The sequence below is a fragment of the Xylocopa sonorina genome, chromosome 5 (assembly GCF_050948175.1).
Source record: "Xylocopa sonorina isolate GNS202 chromosome 5, iyXylSono1_principal, whole genome shotgun sequence".
Lineage (NCBI taxonomy): Eukaryota > Metazoa > Arthropoda > Insecta > Hymenoptera > Apidae > Xylocopa > Xylocopa sonorina.
The window spans coordinates 10,742,262-10,757,912 of NC_135197.1; the positions used below are offsets into that span (position 1 = coordinate 10,742,262).

The 15,651-nt window shown below is 49.8% G+C and overlaps 1 protein-coding gene across 3 annotated transcripts in view; it reads right to left on the minus strand.

Moving 5' to 3' along the window:
• Positions 1 to 1,517: 1,517 nt before the first annotated feature.
• The window catches only part of LOC143424028 (uncharacterized), a 155,802-nt gene continuing 141,668 nt past the window's right edge, over positions 1,518 to 15,651 (minus strand). For all 3 annotated transcript variants that reach the window (XM_076895833.1, XM_076895832.1, XM_076895835.1), the window contains 2 exons: positions 10,867 to 10,977; positions 1,518 to 1,782 (listed from right to left, as the gene is read on the minus strand). In XM_076895833.1, coding sequence (XP_076751948.1) covers positions 10,877 to 10,977 — 101 coding nt within the window. In that variant the 3' untranslated portion in view covers positions 1,518 to 1,782; positions 10,867 to 10,876. The remainder of the gene's footprint in view (positions 1,783 to 10,866; positions 10,978 to 15,651) is intronic.

Sequence of the window (15,651 nt, forward strand, 5' to 3'; positions counted from 1 at the left end):
GGAGTAAAGCGGTTCGTTCGTTTTCGTGATATCTCCTGCTCGCTGGAGAATCGATCTTCGTCTTTCCACACCGTTTCGTCGAGTTCGGACGAGCTACCCGATCGCAAGTGGTTTCGTCTCTCTATCTACCGCCTCGTCGATATATTTTAATAAGATAACAAGAAGGAACGCCATATGTACATATAAAAATATAATCTTATCGCGATCGATCGAGCCTATTTATAATATGTATAGATCGTGCACGTTTAATATGTATAGATAAAATCATCCGTCTAACCGGTCGGCCAGTCTCGCTTTGATACGTTTTCGCATATCACATGTTCGTTGGGACCGGAGGATTTCGAATCCTGGTCACGTTCCTTCGCCATCCTCCTGCGTCATCCTCTTTACGGCGTTGAAAAGGAAAACGAGCAGAGTATTGTGTGTCGCTTCGAAGTGCCTCTCCTCCTAATCATATTTCCTCCGCGTTGAATAAATGATAACGTGAAATTAGAAAGTCGAAGGGGTTGAAAACTTCTTCATCTTTCTCGACGTGGTAGCGAAGTCCACTTAAAAAAAAAAAAAAAAAAAATACGTCGAACCACCGTCCGTGCAAAGTGAATTCACCTCGTAATGCAACCGCCGTCCAAGTTTGGGGAGACGATTATTTTCCAGGGGACGGGTAACTAGTTGGAAAGAATCTCGACGCTAGGGCTAATTAATTATACGACGAGGGACGACCCCGTCCAGAGCCATCCCAACTATTCGCTCGTCGAAAAGTCGATGACGCTTCCGCGGGATCTGGGTTAAACCGAGGCTGTATCGATGTACGTACGTACGTGCACGGTGGAGAAGTCAAAGCACAGAGTTCAATTAGAGATTCCGCTAAGCGTTCTCCGGCTTGACGCGTCTGACAATTACCAGCGTATTACCCAACTTCCCGACGGTGAAGATGACAGATTTCTCGCGCGTTCCCGACCATAATCGAGCCGCTGGAGCGCTAATACCGATTCGTCAAGAATCTCTCCAATTACATACATATTTTGTGGGAGAAAAGAACGAAAAAAAAATAGATAGAGGAAATATAATTGGAACGTGAAACAACTCACCGTAACGATCACTCGTAACGCAATAACCGTTCGTCCGGTCAACGTATTCAACCCACCAAGCATTCCAGTACTCTCTCGCAGCGCGTGATAAATCTCCGCTAAATCGTATCGACGCAACATTCCATGGAGCGACCAAGCATCTCACCGCTGGCCACCGCATTCCGCGTATTCCTTCGGCCATTACTCTCCCTCAGTCGATGGCCCGTGTCACCACGGTGGCGACCGACACTAAGAATGACTCTCGAAGACGTCTCGCGCACTGTCCGCAGCATCCGGCTAGGTTAGACTGTACAATGATGGCCCACTTGGTTAACGGCGACCTTTCCACGGCGAACAGCTCGATCCGTGTGCGAGGAGGAAACGGATCCTCGACAGGCGGTCACGCGTCGCCGTAGCGGTCACAGAGTTCCTTCGAGGGCGCGCTACTGATCGATCGATCGATCGAAAGGGGAATTCTATGGTTAAAGGTAAAAACGATTCACCGACTAGTCTCTCTCGCGACTGGATCGGCCGGTGCACGACGATCCACGTTCGTCATGGCGATCGACTCGGTTGGCGACGAATCCGATCGACGACGCGCGAGTTGCATCGTTGCTTCGACGTGGTCGCTCCTGTCCATGGGTGTCCCGCGATGGCTCGCGCCGTGAAACGCAAGTCGGATTTCCGGTGGACCTCTCGACGCATCTATGGCGGTCTGCAACACACGAAATTCACCATTTCTGTACGCATCGTACTGGTTACCGTTTTAGAATTAAATCTGCGACGGCTGTTTTCAGGTACACTGTTACAGTGGACGTTTGTTTCGATCGATCTACGAGCGAAAGCTTGGATATCGCGATTACTTTCTACGTCTAACATCGTTTTCAGAACTACGAACGAGGATCGCGCGCAACGCGAACGAAACTTGTACCCCACGCGTGATTAGCTGTCCGGAACACGCTCCTAAACAATCCCCAATTAGCCGGCAGAAACGTTAACAAGAACAAGGCCCGACATCAACGCTGTCCAGCGTACACGTCGAAGCACTGCCTAGCTATAACAATTCCGAAATACGAAAGCGGAGTCAATTCCGGGCGAATACGCCCGCGGGGTGCACAGGGGACCGCGTAATAAAAGCGGAACAACGTATTAACGTTGAAAATAAAAGGGTGCGGAGATGAGATTTTTTTTTACCGCCCGTAATCCGTTCCATTTCTGTTTCACGATTATTTGTCGGAAGGCTCGCAGTAACGACGCCCGCCCGAGGACGGTAAAGCTTCACGGTTCCGTTCATCGTGCGTTCCTTCCTCGAACTCTCAGTTGAAAAGAAAACAATTTTTCCACTCTTTCCCCGGCGTTCGTATTATTTCCCGTGAAAATTCGAAGTTGAGATCGAAAAAGAGAAAGAGAGAGCAGTGTGTTGCTACGAATTTAACGTGAGATTCAGTTACAACTCTCTATGGCTCTCTGTATCTCTCTGTATCCATGTTCAATCTCTAGCAGAGATTGAAATACCGCTAGGCTGAGCAAGTAACTTCGCATATGAATACATTGAAGGTAGAGTCCTTCGTCTCTATCGCACGGAGGAGCGCGAGGGATCGCGAGGAACGCTGCGCTTCCTGTGGCTCCTGACGCGTTCCTCCGCCACCCTCGCGTTCGCGCGCGCGAATTCAAATGAGACGCGTCTGGCTCCGTGTGGACGACGCGTAATGGATATTTGGACAGGCGAAGACGTGTGCGTGAACGCGGTGGAAACGCACGACGAAGTGGCGTTGCGCAGCTTAAGCGTGTCCCATTTGAATATATTAATTATTCATTTAACGCGGCTCGTTCGCGGTGACGTTCGACGGCTCATCGATTGGCCAAGTATTTCGGCCGCGATTCCGATTTATTGCTCGCGGGGAGTACGTACGGGTGCTTGTAACGAGAACGCTCGAGCGTTTCCCGGTTTGCGCTACGATTATTGAATGCGTCGTTAGCGGCGGGGGTTGGCGAGCAACCCTGGGAACTCATTACTGTCGCCTGGCGGAGAGGGTGTCGATGGGACGAGTAATGCGCGATTGTTTTCCAGTTGACGTCTTTGGCGTTTCGATTTCGACGTAATAAGGCGTTTGACGATCGATCTTTGGTACACTCGAGGCTGTGAGACCACTAGAAACTGTCAACTGTTCTTGTACCACCACTCACCAACAGACAAACCACCCTTCTCGAGGAAAGTAGAAAGCCTGCATCGTCGAGATTAAAAACAAGACTTAAACAGTGGAGATGCTACACGTCCAAGTTATATGCTTCGAATGTGTAACGCGTTAAGTCATGGCAGCAGGCATTAGCGAGGTGAATCTTGTATTCCAACGATCCCCGTGTACCGCGTTATATTAATGACGACACAGTAGCGAGTTGCGAGGCTCCTGGAGCACGACCTCAGGTTGATGAACTCTATACTAATGACTGGAGGATATCGCGCGGATATCAGGTGCCGCGGTCGAGAACTGTCAGTATCAGCTTTCACGACCCCCGTCTCGTCGTTATCGCGGTCAAAGATTCGCTCGTGTTCATCGAAACCGAGCCTTCTCCCCGCTGGCTGGGCTATTAACGAACATCCCATTAAAATCGGACACTCGTAGGAACGTTTCGAGGTCGATCGGTAGAGTCAACGCTGTCTCTCGAACAACGTCGAACGAAACGGTTGAACGTTCCCCGTTCCCGGATTGAACCGCAGGAATCGATACATCGGCGCCCTGAGCGCATCCACGGCGAACTCATTTATCACCGTGTCACTGTAGCGACCGCATAAATCAAACGAAAACGCGTGCAACTCTGGATGCACTCCCGGAACCTCGACGGAGGCGCCCTTTTTAAACTTTAACGTTCGAACGTGCGCCCTGCGTTCTGACAGATCGAACCGGGACAAAACCGGGGAACAAAGGGCATTGTCTTGCTAACATCCGCGCGAATGACCCAATAAAACGATGATAAATCCCGATCTTCGGTAAGGAAGAAAAGGGAGCCCCTCCCTTTCACACGTAAATTCGTCGGTTTTCAGTCGAGGCGACGGGGAAAGACAAGTTCAATGATACAAAGGGATAACGTCCAAGAGGATTTTTGCATACCACGTCTATCTGGATATTTATTAGAAGATCGTTTTTTTTTTCTTTTTGTTACTATTTACAGGCAGCGACAGAATATTATCCCCCACGGGATTTTTATTTCAGACGTATTGCTCTTCGCGCGGCCGCGTCTAGCGAAGAGCGACGCAATAAATATTTTCAGTACAGCAGATCATGAATATAAAACAGCGGAAACTCAATTTTTCACCGCTGACAGGTCGAAACGAGGAATTTGGTTCCTTAAAAAAAGGATTTAAATGAATTCGAGAGAGCGAGAGAGGCGCGAGCGAAAGAGACGGGGTGGCTGGGGGGTGGTATATCGTTCATCTCGATGGAGCGATCCAGTGCACGCGCGATGCCAATCGCCGCGCCGTTGCAGATTCTGCAAAATCCGCGTCGCTGTGCCACGATCGCAGGATTGACGGACGAAAAGCGCAAAAATGAACGAAGAAAAAAAAGGGAAGAGCTGCAACAACAGGAGAAAATTGAAAATTCAGAGTCGCTCGTAGAGGAAACCAGTGACGAGGATGAATCTCGATCGGACAGTGGGACGCGCTGGTTATAACTCTTCCTGCCGTCGATTTATCAAAGATTGACGAGAGCTCGTCGAATTTGCGATCGCGCGATCCTTAACGGATTTGTCCGCGAATTCCTTGAACGTCTGCCACCGACGCGTGCACCGTTTCTCGCTCTCGTTTCGCACGGGACGCGAGAATTGTTTAATTGGAGAGAACCGGGCGCAATGTACGGTAAATACGATGAAATCACCGGGCTTTTAACGCGACGGCTGCCTCTCGAGCGTTGTTCGAGATATCTCGCTCAGTTTACCGACATCATCGTCACGTGGAATTGTTATGAATTTCAACAACGTCCGCTGATTTTTAGCGCGGCGATTAGTTATTCAACCGATGCGGCGATTCAGCTTGTTAATCGAGTTCCATGGCCGGCGCTGGCAATTCGGACAGGTGTTGTCGATATCCGTGAAAATGAACGATTTTCACGGCGCAGAGACACGGGGGAGGTCGAAGCGGTGCCGTATCAGCGACGAAAAATTGTGCGATTAATCAAACTCCTTTCCTGTTACGTGCGCGCAGCCGATCGAATGTTCCGTCTTTAATTCGTGGAGTAAAAGGGGCGAAAAAGCGAGGCCCTCGCGCTGGAAAATTTCAACCGGCGCAACGTCATCGTGCTCTCGTGGACTGCATAAATTACCGCAGGAGCAGCGTTCCTCGCGCGTGGCGTTCTTTTATTTATACTTTCCTTCGGATCGTGATAAATCGCCGGCGGAGGAAGACACGCGGCCATGGCACGCAGTTACAGAATTAATGAGCCCGATGAATGCGCTTGTTGTTCCATCGATTCTCCATTTGCGGCCGGTTTTTTGGACGCTGGCCAGCGATACGGGGGCACGGCTGGCGGCCATGGAAAAAGGGGATCGACACGTTCGCGAGGCCGCGTGAAAAATACCCGCGGATCTGTTCGTTAAGCCGACCGAATCCGTTTCTCCGTGCCTTTCGTCAGATTAATCGACGGCTCTCGCGGCAGTCGATTAATTACTCTGGTAATTGGCGTCGGACCAATAACCCTACGGTTGCCGCGATAATTGTGCCGTCGAATCTGATCGGATCGGCTGTTTTACAAAATTGCACGTCATGTTTTTTCGCGTGTTAACATTTTCCTTTTTTTTCTTTTATATTAAAAGGCTATTTTCTCTTCCGGAAAATGTTCTAGGTGGGATCAGAAGTTCCACGAAACAGCAGGATACGTAGCTGAGGATTTGCGAGAGTTTGCGGAAGAGCCATTAAACCCTTTGCTCGCCTATAAGCGACCCGCCGTATATTATTCGATCCCTTAATTCCCACCGAGCACCGACTTAAAGATTAAACGGGGACGGGGCCGATTCGTAGCTGCTCATTAACAACGAAGCCACGTTGAACGGCGCATGGACCGGCGCCCTCGATCGTTATGCCGCGATAGTAAAACAGCGGCTCGTTATCCGGAGTTCGTTCGTCATTCGAACGATACTGGGGAAGCGGGTTGTCAGCTGCGCGAACGACCTCCCAAGAACGGATAATGAAAGTTCGATCAAACGGGGGACTAATCTTTATTATTTCCGCTCGTTTCGAACGTCGAGCGATCTGCCCCCTCTTTGTATCGAGACAATGGTAGAAAAGTATGGGGGTTGAAGAGGAAAAAGAAAAAAACGTGGTCCTTTGAAAGAAGCAAGGGACGAAACGGGATTTCTAAACCTTTGTAACCTCTCGTTTCCCCGTAACTTCGTTTGCCTTCTCGTTTAACGCTTCGTCCGCGTTGATAAGCGAAAATACTGCCGGGGTAAAACATTCTAATTCCGCGTAACATATTTCCGGCTGCGCGTCTGAAAAGTGCGCCGCCTCAAAGGGCCTGCAATTTCCCGTCCCGTGGCTCGCGTGCTAAACCCACCGAACGAATGATAACGCGTGCTCGCGCGCTTCCCTCGTAAAGTACAAAAAGAACCGGGAGGAGGCTTGAGTTCTGTAATTTAATTAAGCTTAGACGCTCGTCAAGCAACCGTGAATTCGGTGCCCGTTGAACGGGGCTGGGACGCGAGAAGAATGTCTCTTATAACAAATGGTCGCAATTTCAGAACTAAGTTCGGAATCCGCTCGGTTTATTTCGAATCGGGAAAGTAAACTTTGCCCAGGCGCGTTCTCCCCCGGAGCGTTCGAAACAGCCGCTTTCAGTTCTGGATGGAAACTAAATATCGAGCGCTAAAAGCGTCCATGGCAAATGGGACCGGGGCCGAAGAATGTTTTCCGAGGGAAGGAACGTTCGTCTTATCCAGCCGAGCTTTTGATCCAGCTCGAAGTTCGATCTGACCGGCGCCAGGCTAGAGAAAGAAGGCCCGCCACCGGATTTAACGAGGAATCCGCTTTGCGCACTTTTCCGCGGGAGTAATTGGCGCTTCGCCTCTCGCTAATTGACAGATTCGTTCTGTTCCCTTTGTCAAGATTATGAGAAATCGACCATAGAGGACTTATATAACTGCGATCATGAAATACTCACCCTCGTTATTGCCAAATTAGGCCATGATTACTAATATAGTTTAATATACGACTATCATACTAGTTTCTCTAATCAGGCAGCGCGAATGATGATAACTTATGAATTCTTCTTAGAGCCTGGTCTGCGTATCTCCAGGTAGCGCAGTCCGCTACGTAATTGGATTAAGCCAATGAATCACGTCTGTTAAACTGTTTACGCGACGGATCAACCTTCTTCCGCGTACACCTTCCTTTCTATTTGGAACGCGCGGGGGTGCAAAAATATTGAGCCTAGCTCACGGTCTTCTCTTGATCTCGTTAGCTACAGCGTTGTTACCCGCGACAGCTCTTGTTCGCGAGCCTTAAGAAAGGATTGCACGCGAAGATGTCTTAAATCCCCGTTACGACACTCGAGAGCGCAACAGGGTAAAGTGTTTCCAACTTCGCCGCGAGGATTGCCTCCCTTCGAGTTCGCTCGACGTTCTCATCCGTCAATAAATCTTCAAAAACGTTCCAGCGGAAGCCGCCCTTCATCCCTCCGATAGACACCAATTTCTCTCGCGGTTCGGAATAACAACATCGACGCAGGGAACGCATTGGACCACGCGCAGTCGTCATTGACCGAACGACGGCGTCCCTGGATGAGGGATGAACGGATGCGACGTCATTGGCGCTCGCTGGCCGTAATCTATGGCGGCTGATAATGAAAGCACGGAAGGTGAGATACCGCTGGTCGCAATCCGCGCACGCATAACCTATAGTTTCCGTGGAACGGGTCACGCGACACCCCCAGCTTCCTTCTCGTTTACCCCCGTCCTGAAATTATACCCCTCGCGATATAAACCACCCCGCGATAAAACCTTGAATTATGAATAAATATCGCATTCGCGATCGAACGTCGATTCGCGATTCGATGAGATCGAGAGTTCGAGGCAATGATAAATCAACCGCAATTACGGATGCTGGCTGGGGCGCGCAGTTTTCCACTTCGTCCGCGAGTTCACCAAGGGGCTACGGACAATTTCCGGTGTGTGTTTCCATGCGAAGGACATCTATACACGTCCGCATTCGCGATGATTTATACATCTTGAGGATTTACGCGGGCGTGCTCTTCGTCGACCTCTTCCGGAAGTTGTACCATCGCGGAGACCATACGCAGGATACAGAAAAATTTCTAATCGCAAGTCTATACAACCAAACGATACAAAATAGACTTTTTTATGTTGTATCACGAATAACCATCGCGCTGTTCTATTTTTGCCGAATCTACGAAACCAATAACGTTGACTACAGTCGGGAGTGCAGCTCGAAATACCAGATGGGATTTATTCGAGAACCTATTTACCGCGACCCAGAAAGTATTTCGATAAACGCCTTTAGAAATTCGCCACAATTACCCAGCTCCGTCCACCGTATAAATTTCTAATTACACCCGGTTATCCGGAGGCATCGCGGCGCGGCTCTATTAATACCGAAACGGGGCGCAGTAAAACGATCCGCGCGGACGTTTCGCAGCCAGCTACCCGTTCCGCGTGGAATCCAATCGAGTCGATTCGATTCCCATGATCGCGGCCCCATGAAGTCGCCCGGACCCCGTCGATCGGTGTACCTTGGCAACTTTATGCACCGTTGCGGACGGAAGCCGGCGACGAAATCGATTTCCTCGGTCTACCGAGAAACAGACGTCCCCATCCGGTTAACGCAAACCGAGCGAGCGAGCCTGGAGTTTATCGGGGGTGCAGCGACACCCAAGAATCCAGTTATTACACACCGTCGCGGTGCGAGCACGCGAATGGAAGTTAAACGAACTCCGTTCGAAAATACACGTTCGAAATTTCCACGAGGGGGAATCGAGTTAGTCGAGGAGGTTGACAAACTCGAGGAGGGTAGTTCTTCGCGGGCGGATCGACGAGCTTAACTTTTGCCGGGTATCAAGATGTTGCATTATGCGATGCATTATGGTAAACGATCGAGATCATCTTTCACGAGACAGCAAGAAATAAAGTGCGAGACAAGGCATCGACTAGAATTGAAATAGTTCAGCTGTCTCGGTGACGCCAGTGGCAACGGAAACGCTGTTGCACGTGCATTTGCATAGCGAAAACCGGCGAGAGCTCGCGCGCGGGTTGCGAGAGTGCCTCGTATCTGCAACTCAAATTAGAGTGTCCGCGCGGAGGAAAGAGGGACACGAAGACGAGAGTAGCGTTTGGCACGGCGTGTCTTACGAGGGTAGAAATGAAATCAAAGCGGGACGGAAACTGAGACGAAACGCGCGGATAAAAAGGCGGGGCGGATAGCGAGAGAAACTGGTCGTGGTCAGTGGGGGAGGGGGTGAAATTCAGGGGTAGAACAAAGCGGAAAATCTGGCGCGTCGCGTGATAAAAAGCGAACGGTACGCGGAAGGAGGAGATGGGCCAAAAAGGAGGATCGTAAAACTGGTGGGAAGAGGTGGAGAAGAAAGGGAAGCTTTGAGAGCGGATAAAAAGGGAGCAATGGTTGGTAACGGAAACAGAGTCGCGGAGGGAGTGGTAAATCCCAGGGAAACGGGCCAGGAAAAGCGCACCGGGCAAAAAACCGTAGAGAAAATAGAAGGGAGACGGCAAAGGTAGAGGAAAGTTGACAGAAATGAGGGAAGAAAACCGGTGGAAAAGGCCAGCAAACGGACGGGTCCCAATCGCAAACAAACCGACTCGTAAAAAAAGAAGGGTGAGCCTGAGAAAAGAGACTAGGAAAACAGAGTAACCGTGGACTGGCGAAAAAACTGCGGGGAATAAGACGGTCGATAAAAAACGACGGCGCACAAAAGGGTTACGTTCAACTAGATGTAACCGAGGGACGAGGACGGGATAAATGCTCGAAAGGAGAGGACGAAGAAACTAGTACGAAGGGAGCGAAGGAATACGACTATCGCTGATTGGTACGCGGAACTCAAAGGGGAGATCGTAACGATTCGCCCACCCTTATTGGCGCGAGTGTCGAACGATTTAGGTTGACGCGCTCGGACCTTAATGGTCGCAGGAATCGAGAAACTTTTCGAGGCAATCGCGAACTCTGGCAAATGTAATAACACGATTATCGTAATAATCATAGTTGGCGAAGGGTTTTACGCGGCCGCCAGGTTGTCCTCGTCAAGTTTCTGCTGGCGCGTTTGCGCGGATTCGAGGCGGGACCGTATCATCGAATTGTGACAGCGAAACGACGGGATCTGGGTTGCAACTTCCATCCAGTTTCCGGCAACGATGCGACGAGGGTTGAAATTGAAATCGCATCTGAACTCCCGCGGCGAACGTTTCGGAGCGGGACTCTTGCTTACAAAAAGTTCTCCACCGTTTTACAACTTAAACGTTCTGCAATTTCATTTACTGTGCGCGTCCAAACCTTCGCAGTTAGAATTTTGTTTGCACGCGGTTGGAAACGATTATTCGAATACTGTTGTGATACGATTTAACAACTAGCGATGTTGGTGTCAATGTTATAATAAAATTACGCAGAGTTCGCGAGGCTGGTGTTAATTAGCTCATGGGATTAAGTAGCGAAACAGCACTTACGGTGCGCTCAGAACGTTTCATTATTATCCCGCGGCTTAACAAGGTGTTTACGCGCGTATCGACATGCATTATAAGTTGGAAAGTTGCTTTCAGGGGGATCGTTTCGCGGTAACCGACTCACCTTAGTATTGTCATCTGGAGAAAACGTAGCTCATCGTTAAGTGAATTAGCCACAGGTTCAGGAACGCCCTGGAGACCCCGTTACCGTCGTGCACTGCGGCTGGCAACTCCCCTAGAACCGGAAGAGGAAAGAAATTGAATTAAGTTACGCTGCTGGCGTGTTTCGGTCGTTCGTTCCACTCGCAGTCGCGAACGAAAGCCACGCGAAATGAACTCGTTCGACTACCTCTGATCGTTCCCCCCCAAATTTTATTCCATTTTCATCCCAAACCGGGAACACCTGCTCTAATATTCTCCGCCCTCGAAATCGTAACATTAATCTGCCCCGCGCGAGAACTATATTTCATTTCGCTAATGAACTCCTCGAGACTGTCGAAGTTTCTCTTATCTCCGTGTGAAAAATGGCTACCTGTTGAAAATCCGCTAAGAAATTACCGCTTAACTATGGCGGCGCTAACGTCACGCGATCTTAGCCCCCCAGGGCAATATTTTCATCGTCCCGTTCATGAAGACAAGCCGCAAATTAATCGACGTTTATATTGCCTCGTCAAAATCTCACCGCGAGATGTTTCCATCGAGTCGAATCTGTCTATAAATCAGCAAACGTACCGCCAATCGAACGACGTTATCGAAGTGGATCGATCCGTCGAGTCGTCGATACGAATTTCGAACGACGCCTGGCGTCGCGAGGGCGATCAATCGAAGCTACTCCCCGTCGCGAAAAGCTAGGATGCCGTGGGGTCGCGTAAATCACGCGGTCGAATATATTTTATTTTTCCGTGTTAGTCAACGACAGGGTTGTAAACCGGCTCTAGGGTGGCTGGTGCGCGCGCGCGCGAGCGCTCTAACGCGACTCCACTCGTGCCGTCGACAAGAACACATTTGTCATTTCATTAATGGTTGTTCCGTCTATAGGTTTTCTGTCAGGCGCAGCACGCCGCAGCTTGACGTATTTTGGTGGCGTCCGTTTAATCGCTCTTCGACCGAGTTACGTTTCCTAGATAATAGTTCGAGGCTCCAGGCTTTCACGAAATTAGGCGCTGCTTATTAATGGCTCTTGGGCGACGAGCCTATACGAGCGTCCTCCGCCGCCTGTCTTTCTCCCACATTCTTGCTCGCTCGCTCGGCCGGAAGTGCCGTGTGCGACTCCGCGCCAACGTGCGTTTGCGTTCCACCCTAAAGTCCCGCGTTGCCACGAATCGACCGTGCTAGAGGTGGAGCGCGTAACAGAGTGCGACTTTCCACTAGTCTCCTGCCGAACATTTCCTAACTTTCAGCAAAATTCCACTCTCGCGTTACCTTGAATCTTTTAGAGCAGAATGTAGAACGCATCGTGTCTCTAGTGGACCCCTCACTCTCTCCGTTGCGAGAGTTTTCTTAGCGAAACTTCGCCCCGTGACATTCCTCGAAGGCCTCTATTTCGTTCTTCTGCTCTTCCACCGGCTTCGCTGAGAACGCTAATTCGCACGTAGTCAGCAGTGGACGGCGAAGCACACGCGTGGGCATGCATGGGAACGCCTAATTCGTTTCCACGAGCGGACATTACGAAACTCCCGACGGGGAAAGAATTCCAGCGGCAGATTGAAATAGAACTTAATCACCGGTGTCCGAGAACGCAGGTTGGAAAAATAGCCAGCCGGACCGGTGAACCTTCAGAGCTACCCCGTGATTATCGATCATTCGAGTACCTCCAGAGAATCGGGCTATTTCCGGTTCTCCAGCGAAATCCTAATAGAAAACGTGCCTTCCCGATGAACGCCGTCTAAGATCGTTCCTTTTTTACGAGAGAGGTCAGTCGAGGTATATGTCAGCGTGAAAAGTCGCTCGATAGTCACTCGAACATCTTTCGATGATCGTCTCAAGGTCATTCGAAGTCGAGGACGCTGGAAATCATTTCACCACGTAAAGTCGATTTAACCTACCAGGGAACCACTGTTGCGTGAACGCAGCATTTCGCTTGCAACTTTTTTTCCAGGCAATTGACATTATTGAAATAAATGGACAGGAAAAGAAGTGCAAATGAAATGTGCACCTGAAAGATTCATCAGGGCCGTTTGAAATCACACCTGTAGACATCTCTCCCTCCCCTGCTCGCGGCCCTCGTTTCCGGCTAGCGATGCGTCTTCCTGTTTTCATCCTCTGTCTGGAATTTTTCATTTCAATACCTCCGCGCCTCTCACGAGTCCCCGCGCTCTTTCATCGGGGCCATTCTCGATCCTTTTCACGCGTTCCTCGCGTACCATCGCCCAGTTTCATTCCGGGATAACCTGCTTCGTTCTGTCATCGACTCGCGGGCTTTGATCCTTCAATTTCTCAACGATTTCCGCCCGCGCCACGGATTCTCGAGATTCATCTGTTCGATTTATGTTTGTTTTATCCGCCTCTCGATGACCCCCGCGTTTTAGCTTCCCTGTATCACGTGCCTCTTGTTTCCTCCCGAGCTTTCCCGTCCGACTTCTTTCCTCCCTCAGCGGTACGTGCGCCGCGCCAGCTTTTCCAACCCATTGCGCGCTCCGCTTCCAGCTCGCTCCTCTGGGTTTCTTTAAATCTGTCACTTCGACCCGCGTGCCTTTCCCGTACCTTCCAATTTCATCTGACCGCTCCCAGCTGAACCGGAAACACCGCGATCTCATCGTTTCTGCGGCCTGTGCGCTCTCCTCGTCTCCACCATACCTTCCACGGAATTCAAGAGGCAACCGTGGTACAATATCGAATAAATTATTGTGCCAATGTGGCTGGCTAATTAACGAGCCTATTGTACATCGATCCTTCCAATCGCGAGGCTGGAAATTCGATGAAATTCCTCTGTCGAAATTGCTTCCTGGTTCCTTCGATTTCCAATAAATTTCCTGGCTCGAAAAGTTCGTTCACTTCGATTCACTACCCGGGTCTTGTTGCATTCGAGAGACACGAAACATTGGTTGCACAGGTTCGCGGCAACTGGCATCGATCAATGCCTTCTTAATCAATGAACAACAAGGCATTCGGAGATTGAGAATGTATTCGCGGTCTGGCCCATTCGAGCACGTTTCTTGGACTTCCTGTTGACCATTTCCTGGTCGACAATGAGCAATCCCAATTGCGGGCTTCGATTCGTTACCTGAATTCCCATCTGCGTTGTCGATCGTCTTCATTTTTAATTCCTGGGACAAATATGCGAGAACAAATATGTGAATTCTGTCTGACTTCACTCGAACCAAGTCTCTACGTCTAAAATAACAGAGAACAGAGAACGTCGAATTGAAAATATGTCACCAAAAAATAATTCTTCCGCCTCGTATTTCTTCCTTCTCGATTCTTCTCGTGGCGCAAGGACCCTCTGTATTTTTTCCTCCCTCCTTTTCTCGTTTGATAGAGACAAAGGGAGGTTGGACGTGGGCGTTGTATCATACACGGGTCGGCGATAAACTTGTCAGAGCAATGGCCACGGGGGTGAGGGTCCGCGGGGGATGAAACGAACGGCTGGGTTAGAGGTGGCCGTTTCAGTTCATATGTGGCCACACTTCCCGAAGACGGAACTCTCGATTCGGAATCACGCGGCAGAATTTACTATTGGCCACTTCCTGGCCTCGTAACCACGGCCTCGTGAACCGTGCCGCGAAGATACGACTCCTCTGGCTGTCCCTGTCGATTTTTATTGAACGCGCGAGCACCCTCCGCTAAACGAGAGTGTGTACAGTGTCCTTGGTGGCCACTTTCGAAGCTCGAATTTAAGGCCATCGTATTCATTGAGACTGGAACAGAGTGGCTCTCGTGCTTTATCTGGACTTCGTTCAGACTTCACGTTCCTTTCGATCGTTTTGAAAAATACAGCAGGTACTCTCGTTAACGTCTCGAGTAACTTAAAGAAAGTCCAGTGGCGCGAAGATAGACGATGGGAGAAATGCTAGGATGTTTTGCTTCGAAGATAGTTTGACTGATACTCCGTTTTGCAGATTGAAAGTTCACAGTTAGGAATCCAACAATGTAGCCAAGAGCAAATAGCGGTTGTATATTCAAGATACCATGCTCGCATGGAAGTTTGTATCTTCCGTTTCAATTTAGAAATCCAAGCACACCGCTGCAGGCAATGAATCTGCGATAGCGGCTCCCTTCGACTCGTACATCGCTACGTTTTAGAATCGTTCGCATGCGAAATAAACTTTCCGTTAAACGAGCCCGGCAGATAGCCCCTTCGTTCGTTCGAGGAAATATGAGGATCCTGAGGAATCACCGGACCAGGGGAATATTTCAGTGGTCGACGAAGATACAGCTCGTAAATCACTTCGAAAAGTAAGAATTCCGGGAGGGTGGCTCGGAGGCGAGCCTGTTGCGGTTTAATTAAATTGTACTCGAATCATCGGGATCTGGTGGCGTTCTTTAATTAGATCCGCGTGATCCTCGCGCTGTCGACCTTTGATTCAGCCCGTGGCAGTAGCCACGAAAGAGAAATTAGTAGATTAAGTTGCGACGCCGCGAACCTACCCCTTCGAGGGAGGACGTCGCTCGTGCACGTCAGATGACAAACCTAGGACTCCTCTCAGCGTCGGATAAATCCAAATGGACCTTAATCGACCTTTCGCCGTAGGTTATATAATATAAGAAAGCTAGATTACTAAATTAACCTGCAACCCTTTGTATTCCTACCCCTTACGTCAATGATAGCGTATCGATTTGCTGTATTAACTTTTAACAGTCCATAGATGTTCCTTTCCAAGGGAGAATTGTGCGCGTGGATGTAAATTGGCGAACCGAGAACCTTTCTCATTGGGCCACGTGAAATAAAGCTGGTGCGATCTACTCTAGA